Here is an 18,025-nt window from a genome sequence, read left to right on the forward strand (position 1 = left end):
AGAAAAGCGAGTGGAGCAGGCACTTATGTTGGTAACAACAAGATATGAAGTGAGTAGAAAAGTGCCAGAAGACAATAGAGAATAAAAAAATTTTTTCGCGGCGGTGGTGGGGTTTGAACCCGCGACCTTATTGGTACGACAACTCCGCCTGGCAGGTGAGAGCGTGGCTCTACCGTGCGAGCCATCCACGAACACAAAAATATTCGTTTCAAACCCAAAGTCACCTCTAGATCCCTCTCTCACCCACTTCTTGAGATCGCCGATTCGTACTACTACTACTACTACTACAGCCTTCTCACGCTCAGTCAAACAGTTCCGGTGGAGTGAATACACAGCTGTGTATTCAGCCCACTGGTGGACAGAAAACACAGCTGTATATTCAGTTCACCGGTGGACGGAAAACACAGTTCCAATACAAAACTCTCCTTCGTATTGAAATGGATAAAAGCCTTGTCCAATCAAATCGCGACCATCACGACAAGACTGTTTACAAATGGAAACCCAACGTCATCGACAGCGAAACTAAACATTGATTTATGCAAAGTTCAGACTCTAGTATGAGTATCATAACGAAGTTTTAGGAGGTAGTGTCATACTCTTTCTTTACATTGTAATTCAACGTTCTATGCCTTCGTGATGCCCTAACATGTGGTTTAAAATTGGACACGTAACTGTCAATTGATTAGAGATATGAAAAAAGTCCTGTCTAAACATGCATGTTGATGTTGATACACAAAATGGGGGGAATACTTCATCAATATCTTTTCCTTCCCAATTCAGCACTTAATCTTAATATATGCTTAATAACTAATTACAATTCACGGCGAAAACAAGTTTTTTTTTTTCTCCAACGAGTACCATATTTATTAGTGGCAATCAAATTCCACTCAACTTAACTTTAAGTACATTCTTGTCTTTGGTTGGGCTTGGGTAAAAAATTCAAATTGGGTTGAGCTCAATCTCATTATAAAGTGCTTTTCAACACATTTCTAATGATACCAAATTTTTTTTAATCAGATGAAGACATATTTCTGCTTTTAAACTTTAAATTTAAAGCTGAAAAATGTCCTATTTGAAATTGGGAGCGTCATTCACATTCGACACCCGAGTTTCGGGTGTATTTTGTAATCAATTGCAAAATATGTTCCATCAACAAAGCAAATTTAAATTAGCTTATAAACAATCATTTCTTAAATCGATCAGCCTAACTTATTATCTCTCTATTACCAAGTGATATCTATAAACATAATATGAAGATAGAAGGGTGGCTGAGAGAGAGAGAATTAATGAATTGATTTTTATTTTTTTTAAATTGTTTTATAATTAGACACAAGTTGTAATGAATTCTATTAACAAATTCAGAACAAAAACAAAACAAAACTTTAAAAGGAAGAAAAAAAAGACACGCTTATAAACCTTATAAAATCGCCAAATGAATGTATTATCATGTTACAGCTAAAAAGTACACAAATATTTACACCCATTTGCTCCATCCCCTTCCCTTTCGATCATCTTCTCATTCATGGCCACCATGTGTCTTGTGCTGCCTTTGACATTTGGCGCCAGCGTGTCTAGACTAACGTCATAAATAAAGGAGTGTCACCAAAATTCATGCAACTGAGCAGAGGTGTCAAAAAATGATAGAAGGCATATTATTGTTTCCCCCCCCCCCCCCCTGAACTACCACTGAGCAGAAAATGTTTGACATGACAAAAAACAACGGAACATTTATGAACAAATCCTAAAATCCCAGAAATCCGCGGTCCCCACTATATTGAATTTTTTTTTTTTTTTTTTTTCAAAATCTCGACAATTTGAAAAAAATTGCAAATTTTGCGGCCGCAATGCAAATCACCGATGCAAAAAACTGCCATGACAGAAGAGACAAGAAAATACCAAAAAGTAAAACGATTTTTTCCCGTAGGTGGGAGGTGGGAGAGAAGAAAAAAAACAGAAAAATCGTGTGGTTGGTAACTGGAAGTTCATCACTCATAACTGTCTACAGTTATTCAGAGTGGACTCCCCGACTCTGAATAACCGTAGACAGTTATTCAGAGTCGACTCTGAATAACCGTAGACAGTTATTCAGAGTCGACTCTGAATAACCGCAGCCTTTCTTGAAGGGGGGGGGGTGACAAAAATTCTACAATTGTTCGTCTTTGCAAACACACAAACCATCAACTGCACGACCATATATATATCTCTCTCTCTCTCTCTCTCTCTCTCTCTCTCTCTCTCTCTCTCTCTCTCTCTCTCTCTCTCTCTCTCTCTCTCTCTCTCTCTCTCTCTCTCTCTTTCTCTCTCTCTCTCTCTCTCTTGCTTTCTTTCTATCACAAACACATACACACACAAACATAGACACTCACGCTCTCCCCATGACCTAAGTGACGTCAACTTCGTTCTACTCTACAAACCCTTCATCAGCACAACAATTAACAAAGGAACGTGGAAAACAAATAGAATGAATTTTAGTATAAATTGTAGCCTCTGTACTCTTTGATGGTTGGAGTGTGAATGAAGTGTTAGTGTTAGCGTAGCATGGAATTGTGATTAGATAGTCCCTATAGGGTGTGATTGGAATGAATTTAAGGGCAGGTCAGCATATGAGAGACGGGAACTTTCTAGAAAATAATGGAAGATAAAAGACATGATAGAAATGCAATATTAGAAGTAGTAAAAGTAGAAGTGGTAGTAATGGAAGAAATAGTAGTAGTAGCAGAGTTGTAGTGGTGGTAGAAGTATTAGTAGTAGTAAGTAATAGTATAGGTAGACCATGAACAGGTTATCAATTTCCTTTGCTAAAAGTAGTAGAATAAAAAACTTGATGGGACATCGTGGCATAGTTCATCTTCTTTTTTTTTGTGTTAATAAATCACTTATTTAAGTAGTTTATTATTACTGATTTGGTACAAAAATTACCACTGGCATTTTTTCAGGTCCTTTGATTTTTGTTTCAATGCTCGTTTGCCATTTAGTGTAAAATTGATCTGGTAAGGGACAGAATGAGAAGTTCTGTTCTCCACAGACCGATCTGTGATCAAGATAGTGACAGCCTAAACTTAATGAACGTCTCTGTCACACTGTGTTCATTGGCTGAACAGTAGAACAATGTATGAATGCTCCTTTTGCTTGAGCCTGTGCTGAGCCTTGGTGCCCACTTCCAAGGTTTAAGGGGAAAAAACATAATTCTTTTACAGATATGTAGATATCTTTTGTTCTGATTGGATTTTTAAATCCAGCAAAACAACTATAGCATTCATGGCAATACAAGTAAGCTGGACAAGACACACATCCAAGGTCTGTGAATAATCTCTTTAGGGTTATAATAAAAAAGCAACTTTTTGAGTGAATGGTCAAAACGAGTATCATAAGGTCAAAATACAAACGATTTGGGTGTGCATACCTGTGACCAAAGTGATCCACTCTTTGACTTTGACCGAAAATTGTTTTTTGAACTGACAGCTTTGATCACATTTCAAAGAAATTGTCAAGAGAACACTCCAATATTCTTAAAATGATCACAAGCATCATTAGAAGAAAGAATGGTCTTCAGCAAATTAAAAGTATTTGGCACCAATCTCTTTATCAGATTTAACAATTTGTAAATATGGTCTTTATTTAAATTATGCAGTTGTTTCAAAGATGAGCGAAGAACCTCAGAATTCAGACCTTTCAGTCACTGACATTGAGAATGGACGAGATAGCCCACCTCAAATTCCACTAGATTCCCCTGGCAGCTCAGCATCCTCACGACTCAAGGTGAGAATCAAAAGATATATCTTACAATAACTTATTATTATAAATACACTTATTGAATAAGTGTATTTAATGGAGTATTGTGTTTTCTGTCTGGAGTCTCTAACAAAAGATATTTTACTTGCTTACTTAGCCCGCCCCTTGGGGCGCCCAACATGAGCCACAAGTCTTCGCCATTCTGTCCTGTCCTCCATAAGTGTACGCAGCTCCCGGGTGTTGTCCATTCCTGTGTCGTCTAGCAGACAGTCAGACAGATATTTTGAGTCTTGTAAAATCAACAATTGTGAATAAAATTTTAAGATTGATAATAAACAATTCCTATTATTTTCATAATGGTTACAGTCTTTAACATCTCGACAATCATTTCCTCACTATATCACTTGGAAATAAATTTACAACTCTAAATGCTCAAATCTCTCATACACTTGGCATCCTTGGGGATCGTCATTGCCTAAAGCCAGGTACTCTTTCACACGTGAGTCAAGTGTAGGAGCATGTGTTTAGTTCCTTATCTAGGGACATTCTACGGTGCCAGAATTCCGCAATTCTGTATCTTCCCTCTAGTCACAGACTAAGCGCAACATGGTTTGATTGGTTACAAGAGGAAACATTTAATCTTTCAACCACTGAGGTCTCTTCCTCACTTCAAAAAATTAATCACTCTTCATCGTCTATCATTTATAAATGATCTCATCAACTCGCTTTTGAATCGGAAAGTCCTGGGTTCGAGGCTTGCACTTAGCGCATAGTTGAGTCCTTGGAAAAGACTCTTTACTCACATTCTCTCACCGTACTCGGGTGTAAAATGAGTACCTGGCTGTTAACAGCGTTGTCTTTGTCCGAAAAATTGTAATATCGCCTTATAGGCGTTAGGTCCCGTCCTACATGTTAAATGTTGCTGTTGACCAGGGACCCCTTGTAAAGCGCTTTGAGCACATTAAGTGGATATTGCGCTAAATAAAAGCTCATTTAAAAAAAAATTTTAAGTTAATAGTAATGATCAGCACAGGGAAGGTCCTTTTCATTCATTGTCATGGAATAATAATGGTGAAACAATGGCAAACAATGCCACAACATTTTATCATACAATTTCATCAGCTTCTTTTTTCCTTGAAATAGAAATTGTTGTCGGGTTAGAGTATCTCTTATCTATTTGCTTGATTTGACTTTGACACCTTCAATCAGTTATGACTATATTATTTCTAACTTTTAACCCCCGTTCCTTTTTGTCCCCCTTTTCCATTGCAGGATGAATACTCCCAGTTGTTGAAATACACCGTTGAGTCAACCCCTGGTTTGAATACGATTCTCTCTGGGTTGCAGGACACAGAAAATGGAAGTCTCAATTATGGAGCTGAAATTGAAGGAGACAGAAACGAAAATAACACTAGTCAGGAGTCAGGTGAGTGTAATTTGTTTTCTTTTTACATGATAAATTTAGCCTGTTAATAACTTAATCAGTTTAAATATATAAAAGCATAGCGGCCAACTGTGCTGATAAAAGTGGGACTGTCCCAATTTGACTATATGAGAAAAATTTAAAGAAAAAAAATGGACGGGGTGAATCAGATTTTTTTTTAAAGTTTAAAGATTAAATTGATGAGTGAAACGAAATTTTTAGTTTTCCACTTTTTAAGAAACTACATTGGAATCCTGATGATAAAACCAACACTGCTGAAGCAGAAACATTGGTTGACTTTAAGCAAGGTTGACTTTATCCATTATCTGTGGATAACACTCAGATAAAGAGCAGAAAATTTGGGACCAAAACAAAGTGTTGAAAGGTGTTGGGAAGAGAAAGCGGGGGAGACCCAAAGAAACCTGGCGAAGGACCATGGGAAAATGAAATCAAGGAAGGAGGCCTGTCCTGGAATATAGCCACCGCAAAAGCAGCTGACCACAGAAAATGGAGATTTCTGGTTGATGCCCTATGTGCCTCAAGGCCTGAAGAGGGTTAAGTAAGAGGTGTTGACTTAAAGTAGAAGTTAACTTTTAGAGTGTTACCTTTATCCGGATTCCATTGTATGTTTATTGTTTACATATACACTACACAAAAAATTAAGATAGGTATTGAATTGTAAGCTTCAATTTATTAGACAAAGACAGCTACTGTGGACATTTGGGGTTTCTCCTTTATCAAGAAAACATGATGAGTGAAACACTAAGGACAAATTACACAAATGAAATTAACCCAAGTTCACACAATTTTTGCCATGACGTCATCCATCTTTGGCATCTCAATCATCCTGACATGATACCAGTTTGAAATGGTAAGTCACATATGACAATGTAAAATTTAGGAGATGGCACTGGCCGAAAATAACATTTAAAAAAAAGTGTGAATAATACAGTATTGGATATGGCAAAAATAATAATGATATAATTTTTATAAAGATGCCAAGGAATAAATGAGTTTTTCCACATCTTATAACTAGGATCGGTAAAAGCAGAACAATTTGGCAAGTGGCTCCAGAATATGAGCAGATTACTCTTGTAATTGTAATGTGCCACCACCAATCCCTGTATACAGTAATGGCTAAAGTCTGTTGTTTTTTGTTTTTTTTTCATGTTTGTTTGTTTTTAACTGTGTTTTTTCTTTTCACAGGTGATGAGGAAACGTGTCGTAAATCGACCATTAATATGAAGGCATGTGCAGTAGCTATGGGAGGGAAGTTAGATGGTTGGTTAGACACGTTAAAGGAGAATATACTAGTTAGTTCATTCTGAATTTTCTTTTTTTTTTTCTTTTTTTTTTTTTGTTTTTATTTATTTATTTATTTATTTATTTATTTTATTTTATTTTTTATTTTTTGGCAATAAAGAGAAAGTAGGACGCATCTCAGAGCATAAATAAAGGCCATAGAACCTGAGTTTGTTCCAGTTTTGGTGTCAGGGTTAAATGGTCAATTACAATTTCTTTGGATAGGTCACTAGTCTATTCCAAAATGTTGTTGTTTTTTTTGCCAGATCCGACAGACCCAGTCTTTGCATGGGGGATAATGGGATTTAAAAAAATAATAATATAAATAAAGAAACCAACTTCAACTGCACCAGGGACTGTAACTAGTCCCTTTGGTTACAAGCCTCTTGATAGAATTTCATCCCTTGTTTTGTTTTTTTTATTTAAGGGGGGGGGGGGGGGAGTTTGTTTATTGTTCACCAATATTCTCCATTCTGATATTGATTTATTGTTTGATGTGCAATGAAATGGAATGAAATATGGAGACTATGATAATGATATTTTTTTTCTGTTTTCTTCTAAAGGGAGAGCTAAAGGGTTCTTTGATGTCTTCCCTTCGATCCCAGCATGAAGACCATAAGAAATCAGTTAAAGGGTAAGTCCATGATGACAATATTTACTTGAGGTGGGATATAAGGATACACATATTTTTGGCCATCCCTGCATCCTCCACTTCACGATTGTGTCAATAATTCTTTCAAGCCCAATGCCTTTCCCCGCCCTCCCAAATCCCACCTCCCCCCCCCCCCCCCTTCTTTACAAAATTGATTGCTCCTGCTCCACTCTTTTGAAAAATGGGGCAATCATGGTTCAATTGGAAATATCAAATTAAGAAATTAACGAGCAGGCACCGGTGTAACATAAAGAACTGAACAAGTGTGTGAAAGGTGCCAGACAAAGTAAGAAAGAATAATACTGGTAGCACGTCTGACCGGTAATCAGAAGGTCTGAGGTTCGTCCTCAGTCGAGGTCGACTGATTTTTTGGGATGGTTTTTGTCTTGTATTTTTCTTTCTTGCTTTGTCTGGCACCTTTTATACACACTTGTTCAGTTGTTTTTTTTTCCAATCATAAGGTCGCCAGATCATTTTTAAATGAATTTATTTGAATATATCCATCAAAAAAATGGTCTTGCCAAGTGCCTTGTCTGATACAAGACACAAGACATCGTGTTTTCTGACATTATCATGACCAAGCACCAACAATGTGGTGAATGAATGCATGGACGGAAATCTTTGTGAGAGTGTGTCTATTGTACTGTGATAAAACACAGACCAAAACATTTTGGCACTGTCCCGTCAAAACTTATGTAGTTTGGGGGTTGTTGGGTGGTGACTCATCAGTTCATGTTTGACTCTTTAACAGGCCAGACTTGTTTTGTGTTTTAAATTTTTTAACATTTATTATTCCTTTTGGATTAATGGCCTTGGATTAATATAATTTCATTGTGATATTGTTTTGTTGTATTTAATTTTGAAAATATTTGACTTTTGATTTTAGGTATAAAACCAATTTTTGCGTTATTTGTATGACATTTCGGGAATAATATTGAATGTGGTCAGTAAGGAGAGCATTAAAAATGTCAAGATCGCTCCCCATCATGCATTATCATTTTATTGAAATAAGAAATAAACAGTGCATAAATACATGTACTTAATATGCGTCAAATTGTCACAATTGTGTTCATTATACGTGTGATCACTGTAAATATTTTTTTATTTGTTTTATAGATTTGAAGTATTCCTATTGTTTTACATTATCATTGTCATGAAATCACAACTATAATACCAAGGCTTTTTCATCGTATTTTTGGGTTGTTTTGTTTTTGTTTTTCTGCCATAGCCTTCAAGCAGAGAAAGTGGCCCTCCAGAAGGAAGTGAATCGGTTGAATGAGCAGATGAATGGCTTAGAACACAGTTTTCAGCAGAAATGTACCCTCATAAAAAATCTGACAGATTCCTTGGTGGCTCAGAAAAAGAAGGTGGACATGGCAAAACATTTCTATCACTGGAAGGCTGACCACTACGACAAACAGCGAGAGGTATTGAATGTTGTAGGGTATAAAGGTCCTGGAAATATTCATTATCATTAATTAGGGATAGTCAGTTCTTCAAAGTAAGAAAGAATAATAAAGCACCTTAATACAGAATTTTTTCACAGAGCCTATGAATAGTTTCGCATTCAGAAGACTCCTTAAATCTAAATTTAACTTGATAAGTTCATTTTATTCCAATTATGATCTTAATTGTGCGGCTATGTGCTCTTGTGGTATGACACTTGCTTTCGGATCAGAAGGTCCTGGGTTCGAGCCTTGCTCAGTACATAATTTAGTCCTTGGAAAAGACTCTTTAGTTACATTCTCTCACCGTACTCGGTGTAAAATGAGTACCTGGCCATCAACAGCCTTGTTTCTATCCGAAAAATTTGTAATATCTCCTAACAGGCATTATGTCCCGTCCTACATGTTAGGTGTTGCTGTTGGCCAGGGCCCCTGTAAAGCCCTTTGAGCATGTTTAGTGGATGCTGCGCTATATAAAAGCTCAATATAAGAGCTCAATTTTTATTTTTTTTATTTTTTTATTTCAAGTTATTAATTATTAATGTCCATTGTATATCTAAACTTTTTTTTTTTTCAAATCTTATTATAATTGATTAGTCTTTAGTTAGAATAAGTTATTAATGTTGGTGAGGAATATTAGTGTCAATATGTGGGTATATTCGTGTGTGAATGTAAATTTATCTCTGAGTGAGTTTGTGCATCAATTTTTTGTTGTTTTTTTTTTATTTCAAGTTATTAATGTCCATTGTATATCTAAACTTTTTTTTTTTTTCAAATCTTATTGTAATTGATTAGTCTTTAGTTAGAATAAGTTATTAATGTTGGTGAGGAATATTAGTGTCAATATGTGGGTATATTCGTGTGTGAGTGTAAATATATCTCTGAGTGAGTTTGTGCATGTGTGTTTGTTTCTTTATATGTGTTCTCAAAATTGTCAATGAATTAATATTTGAATGTCAATTAAGATGGCAAAGTGCTGCTGAGCACTTATGTGGAAGTTGAGTGCTATATAAGTAAATTATTATTATTATTATTATTATTATTATTATTATTATTATTATTATTATTATTATTATTATTATTATTATTATTACCAATGATCATGAAAATCTTAAGTGATAAAAAATTCAGTTAGGAAAACAAATCTACTTATTCGTTTGGAATTGCGGGATACATCCTGTATTGAATAAATTAATTGTATCTTATCGTATCATTTAGGAGCTAATAGACTTTAACAATCTTTAAATGCTCTGTGATACTTTTATGTATTGATCACATTTTTCAAAGTTAGGTAACCAGCAATGCCTAACACACAAATAAGTGTCATAATCAAAAATCCCTATCAGCATTTGTTTGACATGTCCACTTTTATACAGCTGAGAGTTTCAATTAATTAACATACAAAATCCAAATGATACCCAATGTCATGGTACATTATTCATCGTAGTCAAATATAATGTTAGTTAATTCCTTATCAATGGCATTCTTTAAAATAATTATTTGAATCAGATTTTTTTGTCTCAAACTTTAGATTATTTTAATTTGCTTCTGCTTTCTTATGTAATTTTGAAAATAATGAAACTCAAGGGCTCGAAAATACATTAGAAAATAAATAACAAATATGAATAGATATTTATAGCATTTCCTTGATTTCGCCATGCTTCATGCCCTTCACACTGTTTCATCAAATGCAATCTTAGCCAATTGAAACAATGCTTACTGGGTGGGGTTCCTGACCTCCCATAGTGGCAGGAGGTACATACTGTGTCTTCTTTTCCCTTATATCTGTTTTCCAACATGCTTTCTGTCTTTGTCTTGAAATGAGATTACTTGGTTTTGTCCTGGCCCTGGTCGGAGTCCTAGATGGGAGGGAAACAGTCAAATGCATAGTTATTGTTTTGGGAGATGATTTTTTTCCCCTTGTGAATCATCTCTCTGTTATGTATTATTATATTTGTTATTTTGAATGTATAATATAAGCATTTGAGTGTATTCCTCTTTGTTGGATTTTGTGCTTGTGTCCAGATGAGACTTATAGGCGATCTCAAACTAAGTACATTGGTGGTGTGCTCTTGGAATCTACATCTGATCCCTATTTGTTCCCAGTTCCCCTATGTCTTACTTTTTCTTAGGTGCTTTAATTGTAATTCTAGAACATTTTATTGTCCCATTTTCTTCCTTTTTACTGGTGCTGATATAACCCAAATGTGTTGCAAGCACCGTAAAACCCTTAAAAACGAACAATGCTTACTTTACTTTTCAACTGAATGAAAAATATAAGAATCGTCCAGAAAATATATAGGAAAAACCAACCATTATACTTTTTAAACATGATTTAAACATAGTGGTGTTTAAGACCAAAAAAAAAAAAAAAGAGAAAAAAGAAAGATGTTTACACTATTTGACCATTTTTTCACAGCAAATTTTCATAAAATAAATCACCTTATAATATATTATTCTATATACAGTTAAGTTATAGTTATGTATTGAATGCCTGATATAGATTAGATCTTTGGGAAAGTGCTTTTGTTATTGCTCGCTCTTTGCCACATAAATTGATATGAACCTTGACTTCATGGAGTTGGGATAGCTCAGTTGGTAGAGCACTCGCTTCACATGCAAAGGGACCTAGATTGATCATAGGTGAAGTTGGGGATTTTTTTTTTCTGAACCCCTAAACACCCAGCAGTGATTGGGTAGCTGTGTCTGGTCGAACTGGTGGAAAGTACTTTGTGATTGACTAGCATCCTATCCAAAAGGTAGTAAGCAATTGCTATTGTCCATTTCACGCTATAGAAACCAGGATAAACTCCAGCTTCAGGGCTTAATCTAATGGCTCTTTTTGACTTCATGGACATATGGTTCTAATCGGCAGTTGTTTTGTTGTTTTATTTATCTTTTCTTATTTTCACCACCGTCAGATATTCACAGAAAAATTGGCTGCGCAACATCATGAGAGAAAACTGAACCTGAGAGTGCTGAAGGCTTGGTATGGCGTCATTCAGACGCGATGGAGGTCACGTACAGAAAGGAAAAGCCAGACGCAAGCCAAAGAGATGTGTCTGAATCTGACTAGCGATTATGAGACAAAAGTGTGCATGGTAAGTCATGGCTGGTATTATGTATGGGTTTGTATAGGACAATGAAGTTAATTCCCCTTGAATGAATGGACTATCTTTTTTTAGATATAAAATTTATTATCTTTCCTAGCACACGAATCTGGTATTTTGTTAGGATAAAGCAGATGTAGAAAAATAAAACTAAAGTTAAAATGATTAGAAATGCTAAATATTTATTTTTTTGCAGTGCGAGAAAATATCTTGATTTTCCACATTAAAGCATATAAATATAACTTGAGTCTCATATTTTAGTAAATAAATTAAATTTTTAGCTTCATGTTCACCCCGGCATAATGCTTGTTTAATGCATACAGTAACAATATTGTATATATTTGGTGGTGAAAGTTACCAGCCATCATCTAGCTGTTTAAGGCCAAACTGGAATCAAGAAACAGTCACGTTTTACATTTGACAAATGGATCAGATAATGTGACACTGGACAGTTGTGTTCAGGAAGAGTTCAAAATATGAATGGTGCCTTATTAATTCTGCTTCAAATTTTCGAAATTAAATGTTGTGACATTGTTCCAGGTTATCCTCAAATTGCCTGTTCGCTTTTCTTCTTCAAAACCTGTCATCTGCATTTTTTGCGGAAGCAAATATCAGGGCGATCCGCAAATTTTGGCAAATTTCCCAAAATTGGCAAATCGTGGCAAATTTTGGGAATATTGGCAAATCGCGTGACAAATTTTGAGAAATAAAAGAAGCGAAAACAAAATAACGAGAAAAAAAGTGCGAAACTTGAGAAATGTTGCCTTTGCCTGGGCCCAAACCAAGGGAAGCTACTCTCTACAGATAATGATCCTTTAAAATCTTTGTAACAACGCTATTCATAATGTAGCCTCCTTAAATGTAATAAATTGTCTTTTATATTTATTTTTTCTGTATCGCGTGTTAATTTTTACTGAAATGTTTAGTTCTCCTCGGCAAATATTTTGGTCTTTTTGGCAAATTTCTTGGCAAATTTGGGGATTTTTTGGGGCAAATTTTAGGTCCCAATTTGGCAAAAAATGCAGATGACAGTTCAAAACAACGAATTTTAATTCCTACCGAGTTCAATTTTTCACTGAAAGCTATTTGTTTATATTACTATTAAATATTTCTGTTGTATTTATTTATTTATATATTTATTATTATTTCTATTCTATTTATTTAATTATTATATGTTTTCATTGTACCTCAAGCTGAACGAGAAAATTTCTGCCTTGGAGAAGAAAGTGTCATTACTCCAAGCAGAACGAGAGATGTACTCTGAGCAAGTAAGGAAGGCATTTATGAGAGGGATGTGTGCTCTGAATATGGAAACAATGTCTGTGTTTGGAGAGGATCAACAAAAGCAAACCCTAGGTTTGTTACACTTTTATTTTAAATGAATCCACAAAGAAACTCTTCATTTTTTAAAAATCCAGTTCAATTCTCATATTCAAAATTACAAATAAAATGATGGCCTTCTTACAAGAACAACTAGACTTACAACGAAATACACACATTCAAAGAATAACCCTCTCAAAAACACTAAAACATCAATCTACAAACTCAAACATCTTCAAATATCCATTTGCACCCCGCACTATCAAAGACTGGAATGCTCTTCCCAAATCATGTGTGAACACAACAGATTTAGAAACGTTCAAACGAAGATTATCAAAATTCTTCAGCCTAAATACCAATAATGGCTGTCATATTCAACAACTCTCTCCGCCCCCGAATACAGATACTCAGAATTGAGTCGACTTCGAGTAACATTCAGATTCAGAATCATGAAATAAGCATATTTGGACCTTTGATTAACATTTCTTGACTTTCTTTTCTTTAGTAGTTCTTTAGAACCATTAAGTCCATAGAACAAGATATGAAGTGAGTAGAAAAGTGCCAGAAGACAATAGAGAATAAAAAATATTTTCGCGGCGGTGGTGGGGTTTGAACCTGCGACCTTATTGGTACGACAACTCCGCCTGGCAGGTGAGAGCGTGGCTCTACCGTGTGAGCTATCCACGAACACAAAAATATTCGTTTCAAACCCAAAGTCATTTCTAGATCCCTCTCTCACCCACTTCTTGAGATCGCCGATTCGTTCGCCACCATCGCGAAGTAATTTTGACCAGCAGTTAAGCTTAATAGCCAATATTCTCATCACAAACATATAACATAGAAACGATTGAGACATTGAGTATGCTCCGGTGTATGGGGTGAATTTTTAATTCAGAAAAGTGAGTGGAGCAGGCACTTATGTTGGTAACAACAAGATATGAAGTGAGTAGAAAAGTGCCAGAAGACAATAGAGAATAAAAATTTTTATTCTCTATTGTCTTCTGGCACTTTTCTACTCACTTCATATCTTGTTGTTACCAACATAAGTGCCTGCTCCACTCACTTTTCTGAATTAAAAATTCACCCCATACACCGGAGCATACTCAATGTCTCAATCGTTTCTATGTTATATGTTTGAGATGAGAATATTGGCTATTAAGCTTAACTGCTGGTCAAAATTACTTCGCGATGGTGGCGAACGAATCGGCGATCTCAAGAAGTGGGTGAGAGAGGGATCTAGAAATGACTTTGGGTTTGAAACGAATATTTTTGTGTTCGTGATAGCTCACACGGTAGAGCCACGCTCTCACCTGCCAGGCGGAGTTGTCGTACCAATAAGGTCGCAGGTTCAAACCCCACCACCGCCGCGAAAAAAATTTTTATTCTCTATTGTCTTCTGGCACTTTTCTACTCACTTCATATCTTGTTGTTACCAACATAAGTGCCTGCTCCACTCACTTTTCTGAATTAATAAGTCCATAGAACTGGAGTTTATCCCAGTTTTTATAGCATGAAAACGACAATAGCAATTGCTTGCTGCCCTTTTGATATGACACTAATCTATCACAAAGTACTTTCCACCAGGTCTATCAGACAGACCCAGCTGGGTGGATAGGGGGTGGGTTAGGGAAAAAAACTATCTTGACTTCACCCGGGATCGATCTCAGTCCCTTTGCTGGTGAAGTGAGTGTTATTCCAACTGAGCTATCAGTACACCCTCCATGGCACAGTGGCCGATGGATAATGGTTTTTCAAACACCTTAACTCTCCTAGTAAATTATAAATAAATATTATCTCTTCTGCCCTTGCTAGTTAATATCTACCTAAAAATGCTCAAAGTGACATTTGGAGAATTTAAAAAAGAAAAATGGCTATGTGTTTTTGTAGTATGACACTCGCTTTCGGATCAGAAGGTCTTGGGTTTGAGCCTCGCTTGGCGCAAAGTTAAGTCCTTGAAAAAGGCTCTTTACTCACATTCTCTCACCTTATTCAGGTGTAAAATGAGTACCTGGCCATTAACAACGTTTTCTCTGTCCAAAAAAATGGTAGTATCGCCCAACAGGCTCATGTTACGTCTTACATGTTGAATGTTGCTGTTGGACAGGGACCCCTTGTAAAGTGCTTTGAGCATGTTCTGTTAGTGGATATTGCGCTATATAAAAGCTAAAGTGTCTTTTTTTTAAAAAATCTTATCTGCATCAGTGGAGGAATCGCCAATAGACTTACAGGAAGTCTCGACCTTTGACACAAATACACTGGCCACTAGCATGGAAGACGTTCATAGCAAATCCTACCAGGGAACAGAGGAGAACTTCATGAGCAACAACTCTCATCATTCCCATACCTCATGCTCCCCGACCAGGACTGGAGGATCCAAGCAACCCGAAGTAATACAACGACCAGTTTCTTTAGCAGCGACCTGTTCATCAAAGACCAAAGTGGTAAGAGTAGTGATAGTAAATGTTAATTATTATAATAAAACTAATAATGTTAGTAATATATTGATAATGTTAATGATAGTGATAATAATAATAAAGATAATATTAATAATAATAATCATGATAATAATGATGATGATGATAATAATGATAATTATAATAATAATACAATGGTGATCACCTAAGTGCCTGCCGGCTTAGTGCCCGTTTTGACTAAATGCCCATTAAGTTGGTGAAAGGGAATTATTTTTCTTTAAAACTTAACTCTAAATGCCTGCTTTTCAAATTGGAAATCACTTAAGTGCCTATTCTAAAAAAAAGAGAGAGAGAATTTTTCTGTACCACTTATGTCCAAAAGAATTGATTCATCCCCTGTTTGCTAGAGCATTATTTGACATCTAATAACACTGTCCTAAATTACTGTCAATTCATTTCACATTTGCTCCACTCTCATTGTCTCCAGCTGTCTCATCCTTGGTCCATCATAAAGATTTCTCTCCATGTAGCGCCCAATCAGCTTCTTTCAAATGTCCCCTTCTAATTGGCTGCTGAAAAAGAACAATTTTAATTGTCCCTATGTTGGTTATCTGCAAATAAAGTCAAGTTAACTCACTCAACCCTAACAACAAATATATCCGTAGTATACCCGGGGATACTTTTACCTCGTGCCTATTTATTACATTCTTCTGAGATAAATTATAAGCGTAGTAACAAAGCTAATGTTCTTAAATTTTACATGTTAATGGTAGTTGAATAAAACTATCTATCCACATGCTTATTTTTAATACATATTTTTCCAATGTTGAAAAGTATCAAAAATCTCTAGGATTGAGTGAGTTAAGCTCCTCCCACTACAATTACACTTACTCATGATATGACACCTAGTTGCACAACCATCTGCTGCCTTTGACCACATGGCTCTTTGATTTACCTTCTATTCTCATGCCTCGTAGACTATTACAGAAGAATCTTGCGTTGAGGTGCGAATCGTGAAAATGAAGATCTCATGGAATAGTGTATTGATGTTTAAGTTATAGGTTCAAAGTTCAATTTTCATTTTAAAAATCATGAGAGATTGAAGTGAACAGGCAATAAAAACTGTTCCATGTTAAAATGCTGAGTAAATGAGTTGTATGCACACAAAGACACACATACACACATACATAAACGAGTTATATGTAAACACACAGCATACATAGAGAGAGAGAGAGACCCGCATCCTTTCTTTGTGTATGTGTGTATCTGTGAAGGAAAGTAATCATTCAGAGCTTTGGGCCTTTGGAGCACGAATGTATTCCGGTTTCTACAGCGCTATACTAACGATAGCAAATGCTTGCTGACCTTTGTATAGGACGCTAATCTATATAGTAAAGTACCTTTTCAGATCTAACAGACCTAGCAATCAATCACTGATGAGTAGACGTCTTAAGTCTTGATCTGACCACACCATCAATGGTCGAGTGGGTAACAATGATCCCAGTGATGCCAAAACTCCGGTCTGGAGCCAAAAATTCCGGGCTCCGGGCAACTTAGGTCAAATTCCGGTGAGGTAAAATTTGTTCCAAGGATACCCCCTTGGATACCCCTTTTCTCATACATTTTTGAGTATTTGCATAGAATTATGCATATAAGCTTGTTTTATACTTTAAATAGTCTCAGACCACATTCATACTTTTGCCATTTATTAAATAGAAAATTCTAAGTGAAAATTTAATTGAACCAACATCTTTGACTTTGAAGCCTTCAATTCAAAACTGTATTGCTAATTAACTTAAACATAAATGGGTTATTTCCCTTTATAATAACTAAATTACTCTATTTTGATTTATAAAATTTATAATGATCTATTTTTTTCTTTATTATTTTGTACGAGTCTTGAATTACTAAGTGGGCAGCTTTAGGAACGGTATTTGGTTCACAATGAATTTTTTAGAACCATTTTAGAAGTATTTAACTTGTCTCTGCATATTACATACTTTGCGAATTTCCTATCATTTGACCAAAGTAATAGTATTAGTAGTATATAGAAGTAATAGTAGTAGTAGGAGGAGGAGCAGTAGTAGTGAATGCTCAAAAAAAAAAAAGAGAGAGAGAGAGAGAGAGAGAGAGAGAGAAAGAGAGAGAGAGAGAGAGAGAGAGAGAGAGAGAGAGAGAGAGAGAGAGAGAGAGAGAGAGAGAGAGAGAGAGAGAGTTCATTTGATAACATATATGGAAAATATCTTGCTACTGTTGCAAATTGTCACCTACTGAATTGAAGACCATTCTCCCAGATATTTTATCTCAAAACTGTCTCATAACTGATGTACTGGGCTAGCAGATATCACCATCACAACTTCATTTGGTACATCAGCATCTCTTACATCAACATCATGATGTCACCACTTCTACAACTGCCATCACAGCATTGTCACGGCCACAACCACCACCACATCACTTCTACCACTACCGCCACCACAGCTTCATCATCACCACCACCACCACCACTAGAGCACCATCGCTACAACAAACAACACTTCTTCCACTGACACTAGCATCAATACTACCAACATGTTAAGGTCTTTTGGTCATTTCTTTGAGTGTTTCGAAAGCAATTTCCTTCTGAT

General features: G+C 35.8%; 1 protein-coding gene across 1 annotated transcript in view; it reads left to right on the forward strand.

The window, feature by feature from the left end:
- The first annotated feature begins 456 nt into the window (after window positions 1-456).
- The window catches only part of LOC144959332 (centrosomal protein POC5-like), a 21,751-nt gene continuing 4,182 nt past the window's right edge, over window positions 457-18,025 (forward strand). Inside the window, exons 1-9 of the mRNA XM_078891891.1 lie at window positions 457-584; window positions 3,632-3,759; window positions 5,005-5,158; window positions 6,362-6,468; window positions 7,021-7,091; window positions 8,338-8,536; window positions 11,476-11,655; window positions 12,858-13,020; window positions 15,187-15,425. Of these exons, the coding sequence (XP_078748017.1) occupies window positions 3,643-3,759; window positions 5,005-5,158; window positions 6,362-6,468; window positions 7,021-7,091; window positions 8,338-8,536; window positions 11,476-11,655; window positions 12,858-13,020; window positions 15,187-15,425 (1,230 nt within the window). The 5' untranslated portion in view covers window positions 457-584; window positions 3,632-3,642. The remainder of the gene's footprint in view (window positions 585-3,631; window positions 3,760-5,004; window positions 5,159-6,361; window positions 6,469-7,020; window positions 7,092-8,337; window positions 8,537-11,475; window positions 11,656-12,857; window positions 13,021-15,186; window positions 15,426-18,025) is intronic.

Source organism: Berghia stephanieae, chromosome 13, assembly GCF_034508935.2.
Source record: "Berghia stephanieae isolate SIO BIC M18660-M18661 chromosome 13, UCSD_Bste_1.3, whole genome shotgun sequence".
In the NCBI taxonomy this organism is placed as follows: domain Eukaryota; kingdom Metazoa; phylum Mollusca; class Gastropoda; order Nudibranchia; family Aeolidiidae; genus Berghia; species Berghia stephanieae.